Raw genomic sequence first — 12,657 nt, 5'->3', positions numbered from 1 at the left:
TTCTCTGTGGGTTTATCTAGCTTAACCATAAAGTGGGGCTTGGTCAAAGGAACTGTTAGGCTATTTTCCCACATGATATTTCTTATTTCTCATTAATAACTTCTGCTTTTAAACTGTCTTTTTGCAAGTACTGAGGCTGTCTTAAAAAGGCAGCAATCTTCTTCCTTCTGACTTTCTTCCTTTTGAAACTCCTCAAGTATTTTTCACTTTTTTGTGGCTTCCTCAGCAGATGAGATTCAACATATCCAGCCCCGAATCCAGCTTTACCACCTGTCTTTTATACCCCCTTGGAGCATTAGGTACCTGAACCTTATGTGAGATGTGGGCTGTGAAATGGCACCGTTGTCTTTTGGGGGGGAGTCATACACACCCATGGACACAGAGGGTGTGTGGCTGCATATATGTGTGCAGGATGTCATACTCAAATGGAAACAGAGCAATGTGTTCTGGCAGTAAGACAGAGCTGGTTTTGATCGTGCATATTTTGGGGTTACGGATTTTTCTATTCACGGGCTTTTCTGTTAAATTTCTTGTTTTTAACAACTATATGCCCCTATGAATCTCCTGAAGGGAAAGCGAAATATCTAGGAGATAGTGGCTCTGCAAAGACTCAGAGTCAAGAGGTTGGACCTCTGAGGCAGTGGGTAGTGAAAGAGGAGAATGTGTTCTTTCTCTTCCTTTGGTTGCAGATGCAATACCCATCTGCCATGTTTGGGCAACCAATCTAGTTTCCTAGGACAGATCGCAGACTCTGTCCATTATTTGCTGTGGAGGACTAGGGTCAGCTCTGGCATGAGAATAAACTCTGGAACAAGCAGAAGGGACATTTCTGGAAATAGCAGACCTCAAGAGCTTGTGACAAAGTGACAAGACAGAGTGTGGTCCTATAGAGGACCATTATAAACTGTGCTGACAGCTTCATGAGCTATGCCTGGCTCTGGGATGGAACAGGTAGAAATGAGTGTGAAAGGTCCCTCTGATCAGCCAGCCTCTGCCTGCCCAGGGCTTGATAACCCCACCTCACCTGTATTGCAGATACAGAGGACAAACGCAGCTTGTGCTGGAACATCTGACAGTAAAGTTGTTATTTTGTGAGTGCAAGCACTAGGTTTCAGAGTTTATAGCTCCTTCAAAGAGGAATGGTATATCTTGCTGTGTCTGGAAGTGGGAATGACAGTGTTGCTTGGACCTTGTGCTATCCTGAGAGAATCCAGAGAGCATTAAAGAATGATTTTGTCCCATGGAAAACTCTGTTGTGATATCAGGTTTTTGCTTTGGGCAGTTCTTCAGCTGTGTTGCTTGCTGGGAGGTGTAGCCCTGTCTGCAGCCTCAGACAGACCCTGACCGAGGTGGAGGAGGCTGCACAGCCTGTCATGCTCAGGAGATGGGCAGCAGCTGCTGGGGAAGGGGACATGGGCAGAGATAGTGGTCTGTGGTCACATCCTTTCCTCCATGTAGAAGCAGAGCATGATCCTCTGCCTCCAGTTTTCTGTCTGGAAGGGCTGCTGTGTTTGAATGCCCTTTCTCTCCATGTGGTACAGGGACCCTGTTGGGGGCTGCCTTAACTCTGATCGTTGATGAACATGGTGTGTGAGCATATTGACTGTGCCCTCCAGGGCTCTCCCACTGTCAGATCCTGGCACTGCAGATCCATGGGCCTGCAGACCCCTCCCACTCCTAATGCTTGGCAGATGTTCTGCTCATCCTGGGGCTGTCAAAGCACAAGCTGGGCCCTGGACAGTGTCCTGTGAGGTCCCTTTTGACTGCTGACACAGCAATATTGGCTGTGATCCCTGTTGTGTGGAGCCAGTCTTTTTTCCTCTGTGGTGGCTTTGAAGAGAGATAAAATCCTTCTCACCCTTGGTTGCTGTGTTTGTGCACAAGAGAAGAGATGGAGATCATGTCAGAACCTCAACACCACAGGGAGTGGGCTGAAGTTTGGGAAAGGATGGATGGTCTGCCCTTCCCCATTCATGGTAGCAAGTGCAAGGGGGGGATTGGTGTCAGTAATTGTGGGAGTCACAAGTCGTGCAGGTACAGGCCATGATATCTCTGTGCTTGCCTGGCAGATCTAGCTCTGACTGCATCATCCAGCTCCTACTGCTGCCTGATGGGCTCTTTTTGCTTTGGCAAAAAGTTCATAGAAAACATAAACCTGGTACAAAGTCATCACTGCTCTGATGATTTTTTTTTTAATGTGAGTTGGGCTTGGGCTATCTTGCCTTTCTATTCACTTGCCCTGGTTCTGCTGAGAGTCTGTACATCTGAATTCCTGCAGAATTTGCTGCACAACACAAGACCTGCCCAGAGGTGAATTTTCCTCACATCATTGCTCTTTTTCAGGTCATGGCATTCTACATGCCTGCTTTCTGGCAATGCCTCCACTCTGTGCTGTTCTCTTCCAGATGTGAATGCCTTCAGTTCAGTTGCTGAAAATGAGGATGCGCTCCTCAAGCACTTATTTGAAGGCTATCAGAAATGGGTCCGCCCTGTGGAAAACTCCAACGACACCATCAAAGTCCTTTTTGGGTTAAAGATATCACAGCTTGTGGATGTGGTAAGTGTTGTGTTCATAAAACACCACTTTTATAGATAGTTATGCCTTCACCTGGGAGGACTGGTAATGTAATTAGCTTTTGCCTCCTGACACAAGAAATGCACAGTGATGGTTGGGCAGCAAAACACTGAGCATGAAATGCTGATGGTGATACAACCTTCCCCCCACCCCGTTCCCCTCCACCCACAGCATGGACTGTAGGACTCATTTGTTTTGAAGGAAACCTGAAGGTCCTTTTCTCCCTATTGTTCTTATGGCCTAATGTCCTTAAGGTTTTGATCAAACAACCCATGCCAGACAGTCCTTGACATCTATGTTGCAATTTAATGACAAGACATCTACAGGAGAGGACTGAGGAAGAGTAAGAGCTGGCTGTGTGTTATTCATTCCAAGCAAGCTAGCATTGATGCCAAAGATAGTTCAAGTCTTAACCCAGCTGGTCACTAAGATAAAACTCTAGAGGCAACATAGCTAATCCTGTGTTTCTTCCCTTCTGGAAATTTTCCCTTCTCTTTCTGCTACAGTGCATGGTGGAATTTGCACAATGCCCAGAGGTTCCCACATAACAATGTGCTCCTTACATCCACCAGCCCCTGGTAACCTCCCCTTGTGCTGTGGAAGGCACACACTAATTTTGTGCTTTATTTACTTATTTAGGACAATGTTTCAGCTTGTATCTTCCCAAACTACCTCCAGGCTGGGCAGTATGGGGAGATGAGCCATCCTATGAGCCCACAAGCACGTGTGATACTACTTGCTGTTTGAGCTCTGGCTGCATCCTGGGTTCTTTGGCATATGATTCCTTTGAGCTCCGGAATGCCAGGCCTCAGTTTTCCAGCCTCAGGGGCTCCCAGTGGTAGCAGGGCCAGTACCTAGAAAGTCAGTCACTTTCCCTTAGTGGTGACTGAAGAGCCCAAGCCCATGGGGAAACAGGACCATAGGGATCTCCTCTTCTTGGCACAGAGTTGGACTCATCAGGCACAGGGTCTGTTTCTAATGGCTGCTTTGGTATTACAATCCTCTCTCCCTGTCTCACTCTAGGATGAGAAGAATCAGCTGATGACAACCAACGTGTGGCTGAAACAGGTAAATTAGACCACATCACACCTCCCTTTTCCCCATGGGAACTGCTGAGCTGAGTAGCCATTTCAGTTTGCTGCCCACTGTGCCATCCATCCCATTTCATGATGCTGAGTGGCCAGCACCAAGATACCTAACCTGAAGTTCTTCTTCACTCTTCTCCCTTCAGCCTATGTATAGAGACAGAAAGGCAGGCAAGTAGGCCTCTAGGACATAGGGTACCCTCTTCTCCTGACCTGCACCCCAGCTGTGTGCTCAAGCCAGTATTTATTTCAGGAAAGCTGGTATTGCAGTGGCTATCCCTGGGATGTTGTATGTGCCCTGAGGGACTATCCTGTCTCATACTTAGAGGTGACACAAGTACTGTCTCCCTTGTCTGAGCCAAGAGTGGTGCCTCGGATAGATTTCTTCATTCCTCAGCGTATGTAAAGAGAAAGAAGAGGCCAGTATGTTACACACACACACACACGCACACACACACCCTCCACAGACCTTTTCCCACTAAAAGCTGTAGCAAATTAATCAGATCTTTCTATCATAATTGCTTCTAGAACAGATGGTGATTTATACAAATGATGGAAAGGTGCAAGTTGAACTGTTAGGTCTCCTTTCTTCTTCACTCCTGAAGAACACTGTTTTTGGTTTAGGTTACATTGCACCAGTTTATTGACCTTGTGACAATTATTTTAAGTCTCTCAGCCTTGTGAATATCTGTAAAGATGTCAGCTGATCCTGGCCAGAGGACATAAAAAACAAACCGTACTTGAAATCATGCCATGAGGAAAAGTTCTTGGGGGTCACTGGGCTGGTGGATGAGAAATGTGACTCAATTTTTGTCTCAGTCTGGTTACTGTACTGCTGCAGTGAGTGTGAGATTCTGGCTGGAGCAAGACCCCTAAAACCAATATGGATATTGCGTGTAAAGATGATCTTTCCCTTGAAGAGGGAGAAGCTCAGCCCTTCCCTCACTGTGGGGAAGACAGGATTTTCCCCTTTTGATGGAGAAATTTCTCTCTGGTCCAAATACAACTGCTGGGAACGTGTCCTGAATTATCTGCAGTATTACAATTTCCCCACCTTTAGCTGCAATTGTAGAGCCCCTTTTGTGCACAAGGCCACATCTTGGCTCCCTTTGGGTATCCACTTGGGCAGACAGCAGAACTCATCTGCCCTCATCTGTCCTCTCCCCTTTCCAACCCTCTCCTGGAACCCATCTTCACCTGCAGATCCAAGCCCTGTGCACTGTAGACAAACTGATTTCTCTGGAAGGCTTTGGAATCCTCAGATTTTAGCTAGGGCAGCTCAGAGAAACTCCGGACTGTGATTTCCCAGAGTTGGGCTCTCTGGAGTTGTTACCATTTCTAATACCACTTCTCCATTTAATGAGCTGAGGGCATCAAGACCCAAGGTAATGTACAGGGAGTGGAAAATGAGGAACTGGCTGTGGTTTTCACATGTATAAGTGCCCTCAGGAGCTCAGGCTGAGCACTAAATACCTGTGCCTGACCCAGATGTCCTGCTGTGGTTATATGTTCATGCAGGCCCAGCTCCCTCAGTTTTTCTTTGTAAGAGGGATGATCCAGTCCCCTCATAATCTTTGTTACCCCTGCTGGACTTGCTTTGTCCATGTTTTCTCTGTCCTGAGGAGCCTAGAATTGGACACAGAGCTCCAGATCTTCCTCACCAGATGTGCTGAGCAGAGGAACAGGATCACCTCCCTTGACCTCCTGGCAATGCTCTCCCTAATGCACCCCAGGGTCCACTGGCCTTCTTGGCCCCCAGGACACACTGCTGGCTCATGGGCAGCTTGTTGTCCACCATGCGACCCCCAGGTGCTTCTCCACAGAGCTGCTTCCCAGCAGGTCACCCCCAGCCTGTGCTGGTGCCTGGGGTTGTTCCTCCCCAGGTACAGGACCCTGAACTTGCCTCTCTTACATTTCAGATGTTTCTTCTCTTCCCATCCCTCCAGCCTGTCAAGGTCCTTCTGAAGGGCTGCACATCCCTCTGGGGTGTTGGCCACTCCTCTGAACTTTGTGTCATGCTGAGAAGGCATCTGTGCCTTCATTCAAATCATTGGTGAATAAGTTAAACAACACTGGGCCCAGTATGGAACCTTGGGGGACACCACCAGTGACAGGCTTCCAACCTGACCCTGTGGCACTGATTGCAAGCTCTTTGGCATCTGCCTTTCTGCCAGGTCTCAACCCACCTCGCTGTTCACTCATCTAGTCCAAACATCCTGAGTTTGCCCACAAGGATGTTCTGAGAGAGACAGTGTTGAAAGCCTTGCTATAATCAAGGTAGACAATATCCGGTGCTCTCTCTTGACCATCCAGGGAGTTATTTAATCTTAGAAAGCAATGACGTTGGTCAAGCATGATTTACTTTTAGTGAATCCATGCTCCTGATCACCTTCATAATTTCTCAGCAAGAGTCTTAATTTTCTTGGATAAGCAAACCTAAACCACAAGCATTTTCTTTTCCTTTTTTTTGTTAACCTCAAACATCCTGGTGCTCAAGATGGTGGGACTTGATACACAAGCAGGCTGACACACAAGATTCAGAGGAGCCTTTAGTGGTTGCTGAGAAAGTGTCTGGATTCAGGCAAGCTATGACCCCCTGCTAGCAAGGGTCAAGAATCTGAGTCTCGTGGTTTTTGTTCCACTAGCAGTGGGTTAAACTCTTCAATGACAGCACAGAAATGGAAATTCGGTAGAACAGGAGGAAGGAGAGAGCAATTGCAATGTCTGGAGCAGCTTGGAAAAAATGGAGAAGAGAGGAAAGAGCCTTATGCATCTGATGCTATGGTTTGTGTCAGCATAGCCCACAGGGAGATTCCTGTTTTAAACTGCTCATCTTCCAAGTCTGCACTCAGCCTATTTTCTGCTCTAGTAAGAAGAAACAACCATTTGCCTTGCAGACATGAAAGAGCACTTTAGCTGGGAGAGAAATCAATGCAGGGCAGGGAGAAAGTGTGGAGTATTGCAGATGGAGCAAATCACCCAGGCCAAGAGGCTGCTCCAGTTCAACTCCAGAGGGATGATTCTATCTCCAGGTGGCTCATGGGGTATTTGCTGCTCTTGTGTTAGGAGGCTACAAGATGACTGTGTTGGTTGCTGCTTGGCCCTGTCCATCCCCTTGCATGATGTATGTTTCCAGCCTAAGCCTCGTTGTACCTATTACAGGAAGTGTCCAGGACATAGGTGAGACTGTGACCACTTAACAGCCTAGGCTTCTGGAGACATCTGTTAGAAAACCATCTTCAGAAAAAAGACCATGCTAAAAGTGGTGTACTCTGTCCCTCATTCTGAGACTATGAGCAGCAATGGCCCCTCCTCTCTTTCCACACCTGAACAATAACAAATCTCTCTAGTATAGCTGTGAGAAGCATGTGGAGTCAAAGAAACAAGAAGGGAACCATATGGAGAATTAATAGACAATATTGCTTTTTTTGGTTCATCCTTAAGTCATGAAGGGAATTACCCAGTGAAGGCTGAGACCTCTGCATCCCTGGAGATCTCTTAGTGCTGCAGCTTAATGGAAACTGGTTAATCTTCCACTTCTTGATATTGACCACAGTCTACAGCTCTTGTATGACATTGCTGCTATTTCTGTGGGCAAATGAATATCCTCATCAATAATGAACAAGGATCAGAGAGCTGATTTTCCATTGCCTTTCTGTGGAAATTTCCAGGTTGTTGGAGCCACTTTGTTATGACCTCCCTATCTGAAAATCAAAAAAAAGAGACTAAGTTATTCTAGAGTTCAACATGATGGAAATGGAGAGGATTCTCCCTGCTTTTATAACCAAATACTTTGCAATAACATCATATTATTTTTCCTGCAACAGTCTGCAGGTCTTTCTGATGAAAGACCAATTTTTTTTTTTTTTCAAGGACAGTGTACAGATATTAGGTGTTGTATTCCATTTACTGAAAAAAGCCAGGTCTCCACTGAAAAGTGAATTAAGGCCACCTCTTAGTAATTTGAGTGCTAGTACCCACATCACCTAGGGTCCATGGGGTCTGTGCCAGCCAAAACCATCTTGGGCTGGTTCTCAGAGGGAAGGAAAGCTGCTGCACTAAAAGGAAGCGGCTCCTTCATTTTAGACTACTCTCATGTGGGCTGTGCAGGGTGGTGAGTGAAGTGAGAGTCAAGTGCTCTCCAGGAGTGCTGGCTTTGAGGTTGCTAGCCTACGGATGGGTTCTTGGGTCTCACCTGTGTCTGGAGGAGCAGTGCCTGTGGGGATCAACACCTCCCAGCCATGCCTGTCTGGCACCTTCTCTGCAGCTGAGCAGCCTCATAGCAGGTTCTGCCTGCTGTGCTGTGCTGTGCGTGCAGCTGTTGAGGCACATGCCAGGGTGAGGAAGGAGGCTGCTGCTTATCAGTGGGCAGAGGACTCTGCTGTTTTGTTATAGGAATGGATCGACCACAAGCTCTCCTGGAATCCAGATGAATATGGTGGGATCACTGCTATCCGGGTTCCCTCTGAGTCTCTGTGGCTTCCTGACATCGTTTTGTTTGAAAAGTAAGTAACATGGCTCCTTGCTCTGGGCTTGGGCCACAGCTTGGGCAAGGCGTGTCAGCTACTGTGAGGCTTGTGTGTGCTGTCAGAAGGCTGCTTCTTTAGGCTGTGTGAATGTTGTGCACCTTGTGCTCCAGGTGAGGGATGGAAAACAGAGCTCAAATGGGGTACAACTGGGGCAAACATAGTCTTGAACTTGGTACTGTTTCTTCCTGTCCAACTCCCAGTGCTGATGGACGTTTTGAGGGATCCTTGATGACCAAAGCCATAGTGAAGTACAATGGAGTGGTGACCTGGACACCACCGGCCAGTTATAAGAGCTCCTGCACAATGGATGTGACCTTCTTCCCCTTCGACAGGCAGAACTGCTCCATGAAGTTTGGGTCGTGGACTTATGATGGCAATATGGTGGACTTGATTTTAGTGGATGAAAATGTAGACAGGAAAGACTTCTTTGATAATGGGGAGTGGGAGATCTTAAACGCCAAAGGTATGAAAGGCAACAGGAAGGATGGGCTGTACTCTTACCCATTTGTCACTTACTCCTTTGTATTGAGGCGCCTTCCGTTGTTTTACACTCTTTTCTTAATAATCCCTTGCCTGGGATTGTCTTTTCTAACTGTCCTGGTGTTTTACCTACCTTCAGATGAAGGTGAAAAGCTTTCATTATCAACGTCAGTTTTAGTCTCCCTCACTGTTTTCCTTTTAGTGATTGAGGAAATAATCCCTTCTTCTTCCAAAGTCATCCCTCTGATCGGTGAGTATCTGCTCTTCATCATGATTTTTGTGACCCTCTCTATCATCGTGACTGTGTTTGTTATCAATGTCCACCACCGATCCTCAGCGACTTACCATCCCATGGCACCCTGGGTCAAAAGGCTCTTTCTCCAGAAGTTGCCTCGTCTGCTCTGCATGAGGGCCCACGTAGATCGCTACTCGTTCTCAGAGACTGAAGAAAAGGGAACCACCTCGAAATCAAAGTTTCTGGGGAAGCAGAAATACAAGCAAGCGAAAGACGGAGAAAAAATTGTTATTGCCTTTCTGGAAAAGGCAGCAGACTCCATTCGGTACATTTCCAGGCACGTTAAAAAGGAGCATTTCATCAGACAGGTAGGTGGAGGGAGGGCAAGGAGGGAATTCCTTGGCAGCAATGGCTTCCAAGCACTTTCCTTTTCTTCATGCTTTTCCCTTTGCCTCTTCCTCCTGCTCTCCTCTGAGACATATTCTTTCTCAGACTTTGATAAATGTTTTTTGAGACAAACCATAGCTTCAAGGACAAGTGTATTGTTCTGTGAGTCCATGCTCTTTGCAAATATAAGAGACTCTAGGAGCCTCTCCTGGAGGAATTCCTGGTTTGGGTTTATTTGAAAAACCTTGTCCTTTGTAAGTTTGGGATACACACAAATCTGGAAGCCTCTAAACTCATATGCTTAAAAATGTAACTTTTACTCTTACAGGCAAGCTCTATGGCAGTTGCCAGGTGTCAGTCCTGGCCTCCTCCATACTGTGCACTGCATAGTTGCTCTTTTTTGAGTGAAGGTCTTCTAGATTTTCACTAACACCTCTTTAGATTAGTTCCCAACTACTATCCTTCACCTCTCAATGAGCCTCCTGGCTTTTAAAATAGCAAATTACTGTGTTTGCAAACAATGAATCTCATGCAAGGGTAGGACAGTAGAGCAATTGGCATGCATTTGGAAAAACGTCTGTTAGCATCATCCTAGCAAGAGCTAGGGCTTTGTTTAAAGTGTGCTGAGAGGACTACAGCAGAAAGAAGAACAGTAAATCACACATGTAGTATGTGAACACATACTGTCCATGACTAATACCTGTTTGAAGCTGAAATAATTTTAATAAAAAGGTTCCTTGAATCACCTTAATAAATAGCACTTTTCTGTATGCATAGTTGTGCCAGCACTCACCATTCAAAATTCCCTTCTTGAGTGTAACCAATCTGAGTCAACAAATCACTTAAGCAAACACAAGTAAATCAAACTGCTTGTACTGGAATCAATGCCTGTGTCCAAGTGCTGCGCCAGAGCTTCATCCTGGCATTTACAGGGAGATGCAGATCTCCCTGTAAGAAGTCCAGTTCACTGGAAAGCCATCCTCAAGGCTAAGTCTGTAAATTTTCCTATATGCACTTAACTAAAAGCTTTTGTGCAGGCTGAGGAAGTCTCATCACCATCACCATGTGTGTAGAACCATGGAATTGCTTTGGGGGTTTGAGTGATTTGCAGCTATGAATGCTGAAAATGTGATCTCTGTTAGGCTACCACATATTACAAACGTCTAATTCTAAAACCAGATTTGGGGAGCTGAAATGTATGTAGCAGTATCAACACAGTACAAGGCACTGTTCCCATTTACGTTTATCCTCTCTCTGTCCTTTCCAGGTTGTACAAGACTGGAAGTTTGTAGCTCAAGTCCTGGATCGGATCTTCCTGTGGTTATTTCTGGTGGTGTCAGTGACGGGTTCAGTTCTCATCTTTACCCCTGCATTACGGATGTGGTTGAACAACACTTTGTAGAAAACACTCCCTCAGTAACCTACAACAAGTACGGTGCCAAGGGACAGTGGTGCCTTGGAGCTTGGTCTCTGCTATACAAGAGGGGAAGCAGCAGCAAGAATGAGGGAAAGTGATGGTAACAGTGGGCATTTATTAGTAGTGTTTTCAATCTTAATAATGACTATACCAATTACAGATTTTGCTGAAATCAGAGAAGAGCTTGGTGCACAGCCAAGGCCTAAAGTGAACTGGGGTTGCACAACTGGGTTATTATTTTATTGTTAGCTTGGTTGTATTACTATAAAAGCCAAAATAATTAGTTAAAATTGGAAATAGAAGGTGTTGCAGAATCATTGTATTTAAAAGGCAGATATGCCAGTTCAAATGCTACATTGTAAAAGAAGTTACAGTAGAAACACAAATCTCTACTCAGTTTATCTGTGTTTCCAATTAAAAAGCAGTGTAAGTGTCTACAGATTGCGTTATGTATGTGTCAGAACTAGCAATTGCATAGCATGTGCATCAGAAAAAGTATGAATTCTTCTTTGATGGGATGTTCAAAACCTTGACTGTTTAGCCTCACCTTGCTGTAGGATCAGCTTGATGGGGCAGAACCTACCACTGCCCACCTGCTGCCAGCCTTCATAGCATGCACACTTTTCTCTCACCTCAGCCATCAGGAAGCTATAAGGTATTGCCCACTTTTCAGGATTATTTGCAATTTTGCTTGCTGCTCTGTAGTGTACCAGAAGGCTGACAAAGTGAGGAGTTTTCCCAATGCTCCACATTTAGAAACTATTATTCCTTCACCTGCTTGTTCACAAGTGGAAGATCACCTAAGCGAAGGTGGCTATGCTATTCCATAAGGCGACAGTGATATTCCTGAAATGTTCAGCTGCAGGGAAGCTGCAGATATCTCTTTTGGCAGATGAAAGTTTTGGTTGTTGCAGGAGTGTGGTTTCTCTTGAGAGCTATGGGGTGAGCTGGTCACCAGGAAGATACATTTTTAGATGTTGGCTTGTCCATGTTTCCTAGGCAATTTGGAATTTCACTCCTCTTATTAATTTATTGTGGGATCCTTTTGCATTATTAGAAACAGCTCTTAAAAGTGTTAAATAAGTGAGATGTCACAGAAAACACCCAGGTGAAACTCCTGCACAATTTTTGCTGGGGCACTGTTTTCCAACATGGCGTGCTTTAGAAAATCCCATTCAGAACTTGCAAATATTTTCAGGGTTAGCAAGGGATTTGGAGATGAAATTTTTGACAATCTACATCTGTGTTAAAATTTTAGCTAGCCTTGAAACTGTCTCTCTAGAGATGGAAGTTAGAAACCGTTAAAAATACATAGAGGTGTTCTTGTGCTTGGATTGTGCATGCATGTCAGACCTCCATGAGTTGATGTAATCCCATCATGTTGTGTCAATGCAGAAACTTGTGTTCAATTGTGCAATTATTATTAATAAAGATGTATTTAGTAAATGATTCCTGGGGTGTCCGTACATTGGGGTTTGCTGTTGATTTGTTGTCAACAAAGCTAGACTGTAGCCCATTTAAAAAGTTTTGTCCCAAATGTATTCAAACAAAGAGATTTTCAGGTTCTTGGAAAGTCCTTATTACTTTTTATTATTTCTCTGTGAGTTTGAGCAAAAAGCATTCAGATGTGGTTATTATATTGCTGGAATAAACTCATTTATTTTGGGAAATATAGAGAGATATCTTAGGATAGGATTTGACCATTAAAACCATAAAACACATACACATTGACCATTCTATCAGTTGCTCCTCTCTTCTTGCATAAAGTGCGTTTGTTTCCCTAGACAGTACTGTGAAATGTCTACAGGAAAAGGGCCAGGAAGCTCTTCTTTCCAGTGTTTCCAGACTTTTGAGGTCCAGTAGTGATGGGTATTCCCAATGAGCACTGTGTCCAGGAGGCTGCCTGTTAGCCATGACAGATGACAGCCTCCTCTCCTGGGAATCTGCCT

At 45.2% G+C, this 12,657-nt stretch overlaps 1 protein-coding gene across 1 annotated transcript; it reads left to right on the top strand.

Moving 5' to 3' along the window:
• Nucleotides 1–235: 235 nt before the first annotated feature.
• CHRNB3 (cholinergic receptor nicotinic beta 3 subunit) lies at nucleotides 236–10,769 on the top strand. The gene is made up of 6 exons (XM_054284392.1): nucleotides 236–299; nucleotides 2,406–2,557; nucleotides 3,599–3,643; nucleotides 8,056–8,165; nucleotides 8,390–9,272; nucleotides 10,559–10,769. Exons 3-6 carry the CDS (start codon nucleotides 3,617–3,619, stop codon nucleotides 10,691–10,693), a joined length of 1,155 nt encoding a protein of 384 aa, XP_054140367.1. The 5' UTR covers nucleotides 236–299; nucleotides 2,406–2,557; nucleotides 3,599–3,616; the 3' UTR covers nucleotides 10,694–10,769.
• Nucleotides 10,770–12,657: the final 1,888 nt, after the last annotated feature.

Source organism: Melozone crissalis, unplaced genomic scaffold (assembly GCF_028551555.1).
Source record: "Melozone crissalis strain CALT ecotype California unplaced genomic scaffold, PUWL_Pcris_2 ptg000005l_1, whole genome shotgun sequence".
Classification (NCBI taxonomy): domain Eukaryota; kingdom Metazoa; phylum Chordata; class Aves; order Passeriformes; family Passerellidae; genus Melozone; species Melozone crissalis.
The sequence above is the reverse complement of the archived record's forward strand: the minus strand, read 5'-3'. Positions and strand labels throughout refer to the sequence as shown.

Excerpts from the sequence above, each read along its gene's own strand:
- CHRNB3 (XM_054284392.1), top strand. The coding sequence starts at position 3,617 with ATGACAACCAACGTGTGGCTGAAACAG. Across the intron at positions 3,644-8,055 it reads CCAACGTGTGGCTGAAACAG|GAATGGATCGACCACAAGCT; the intron begins GTAAATTAGACC and ends GTTTTGTTATAG. Across the intron at positions 8,166-8,389 it reads GACATCGTTTTGTTTGAAAA|TGCTGATGGACGTTTTGAGG; the intron begins GTAAGTAACATG and ends TCCAACTCCCAG.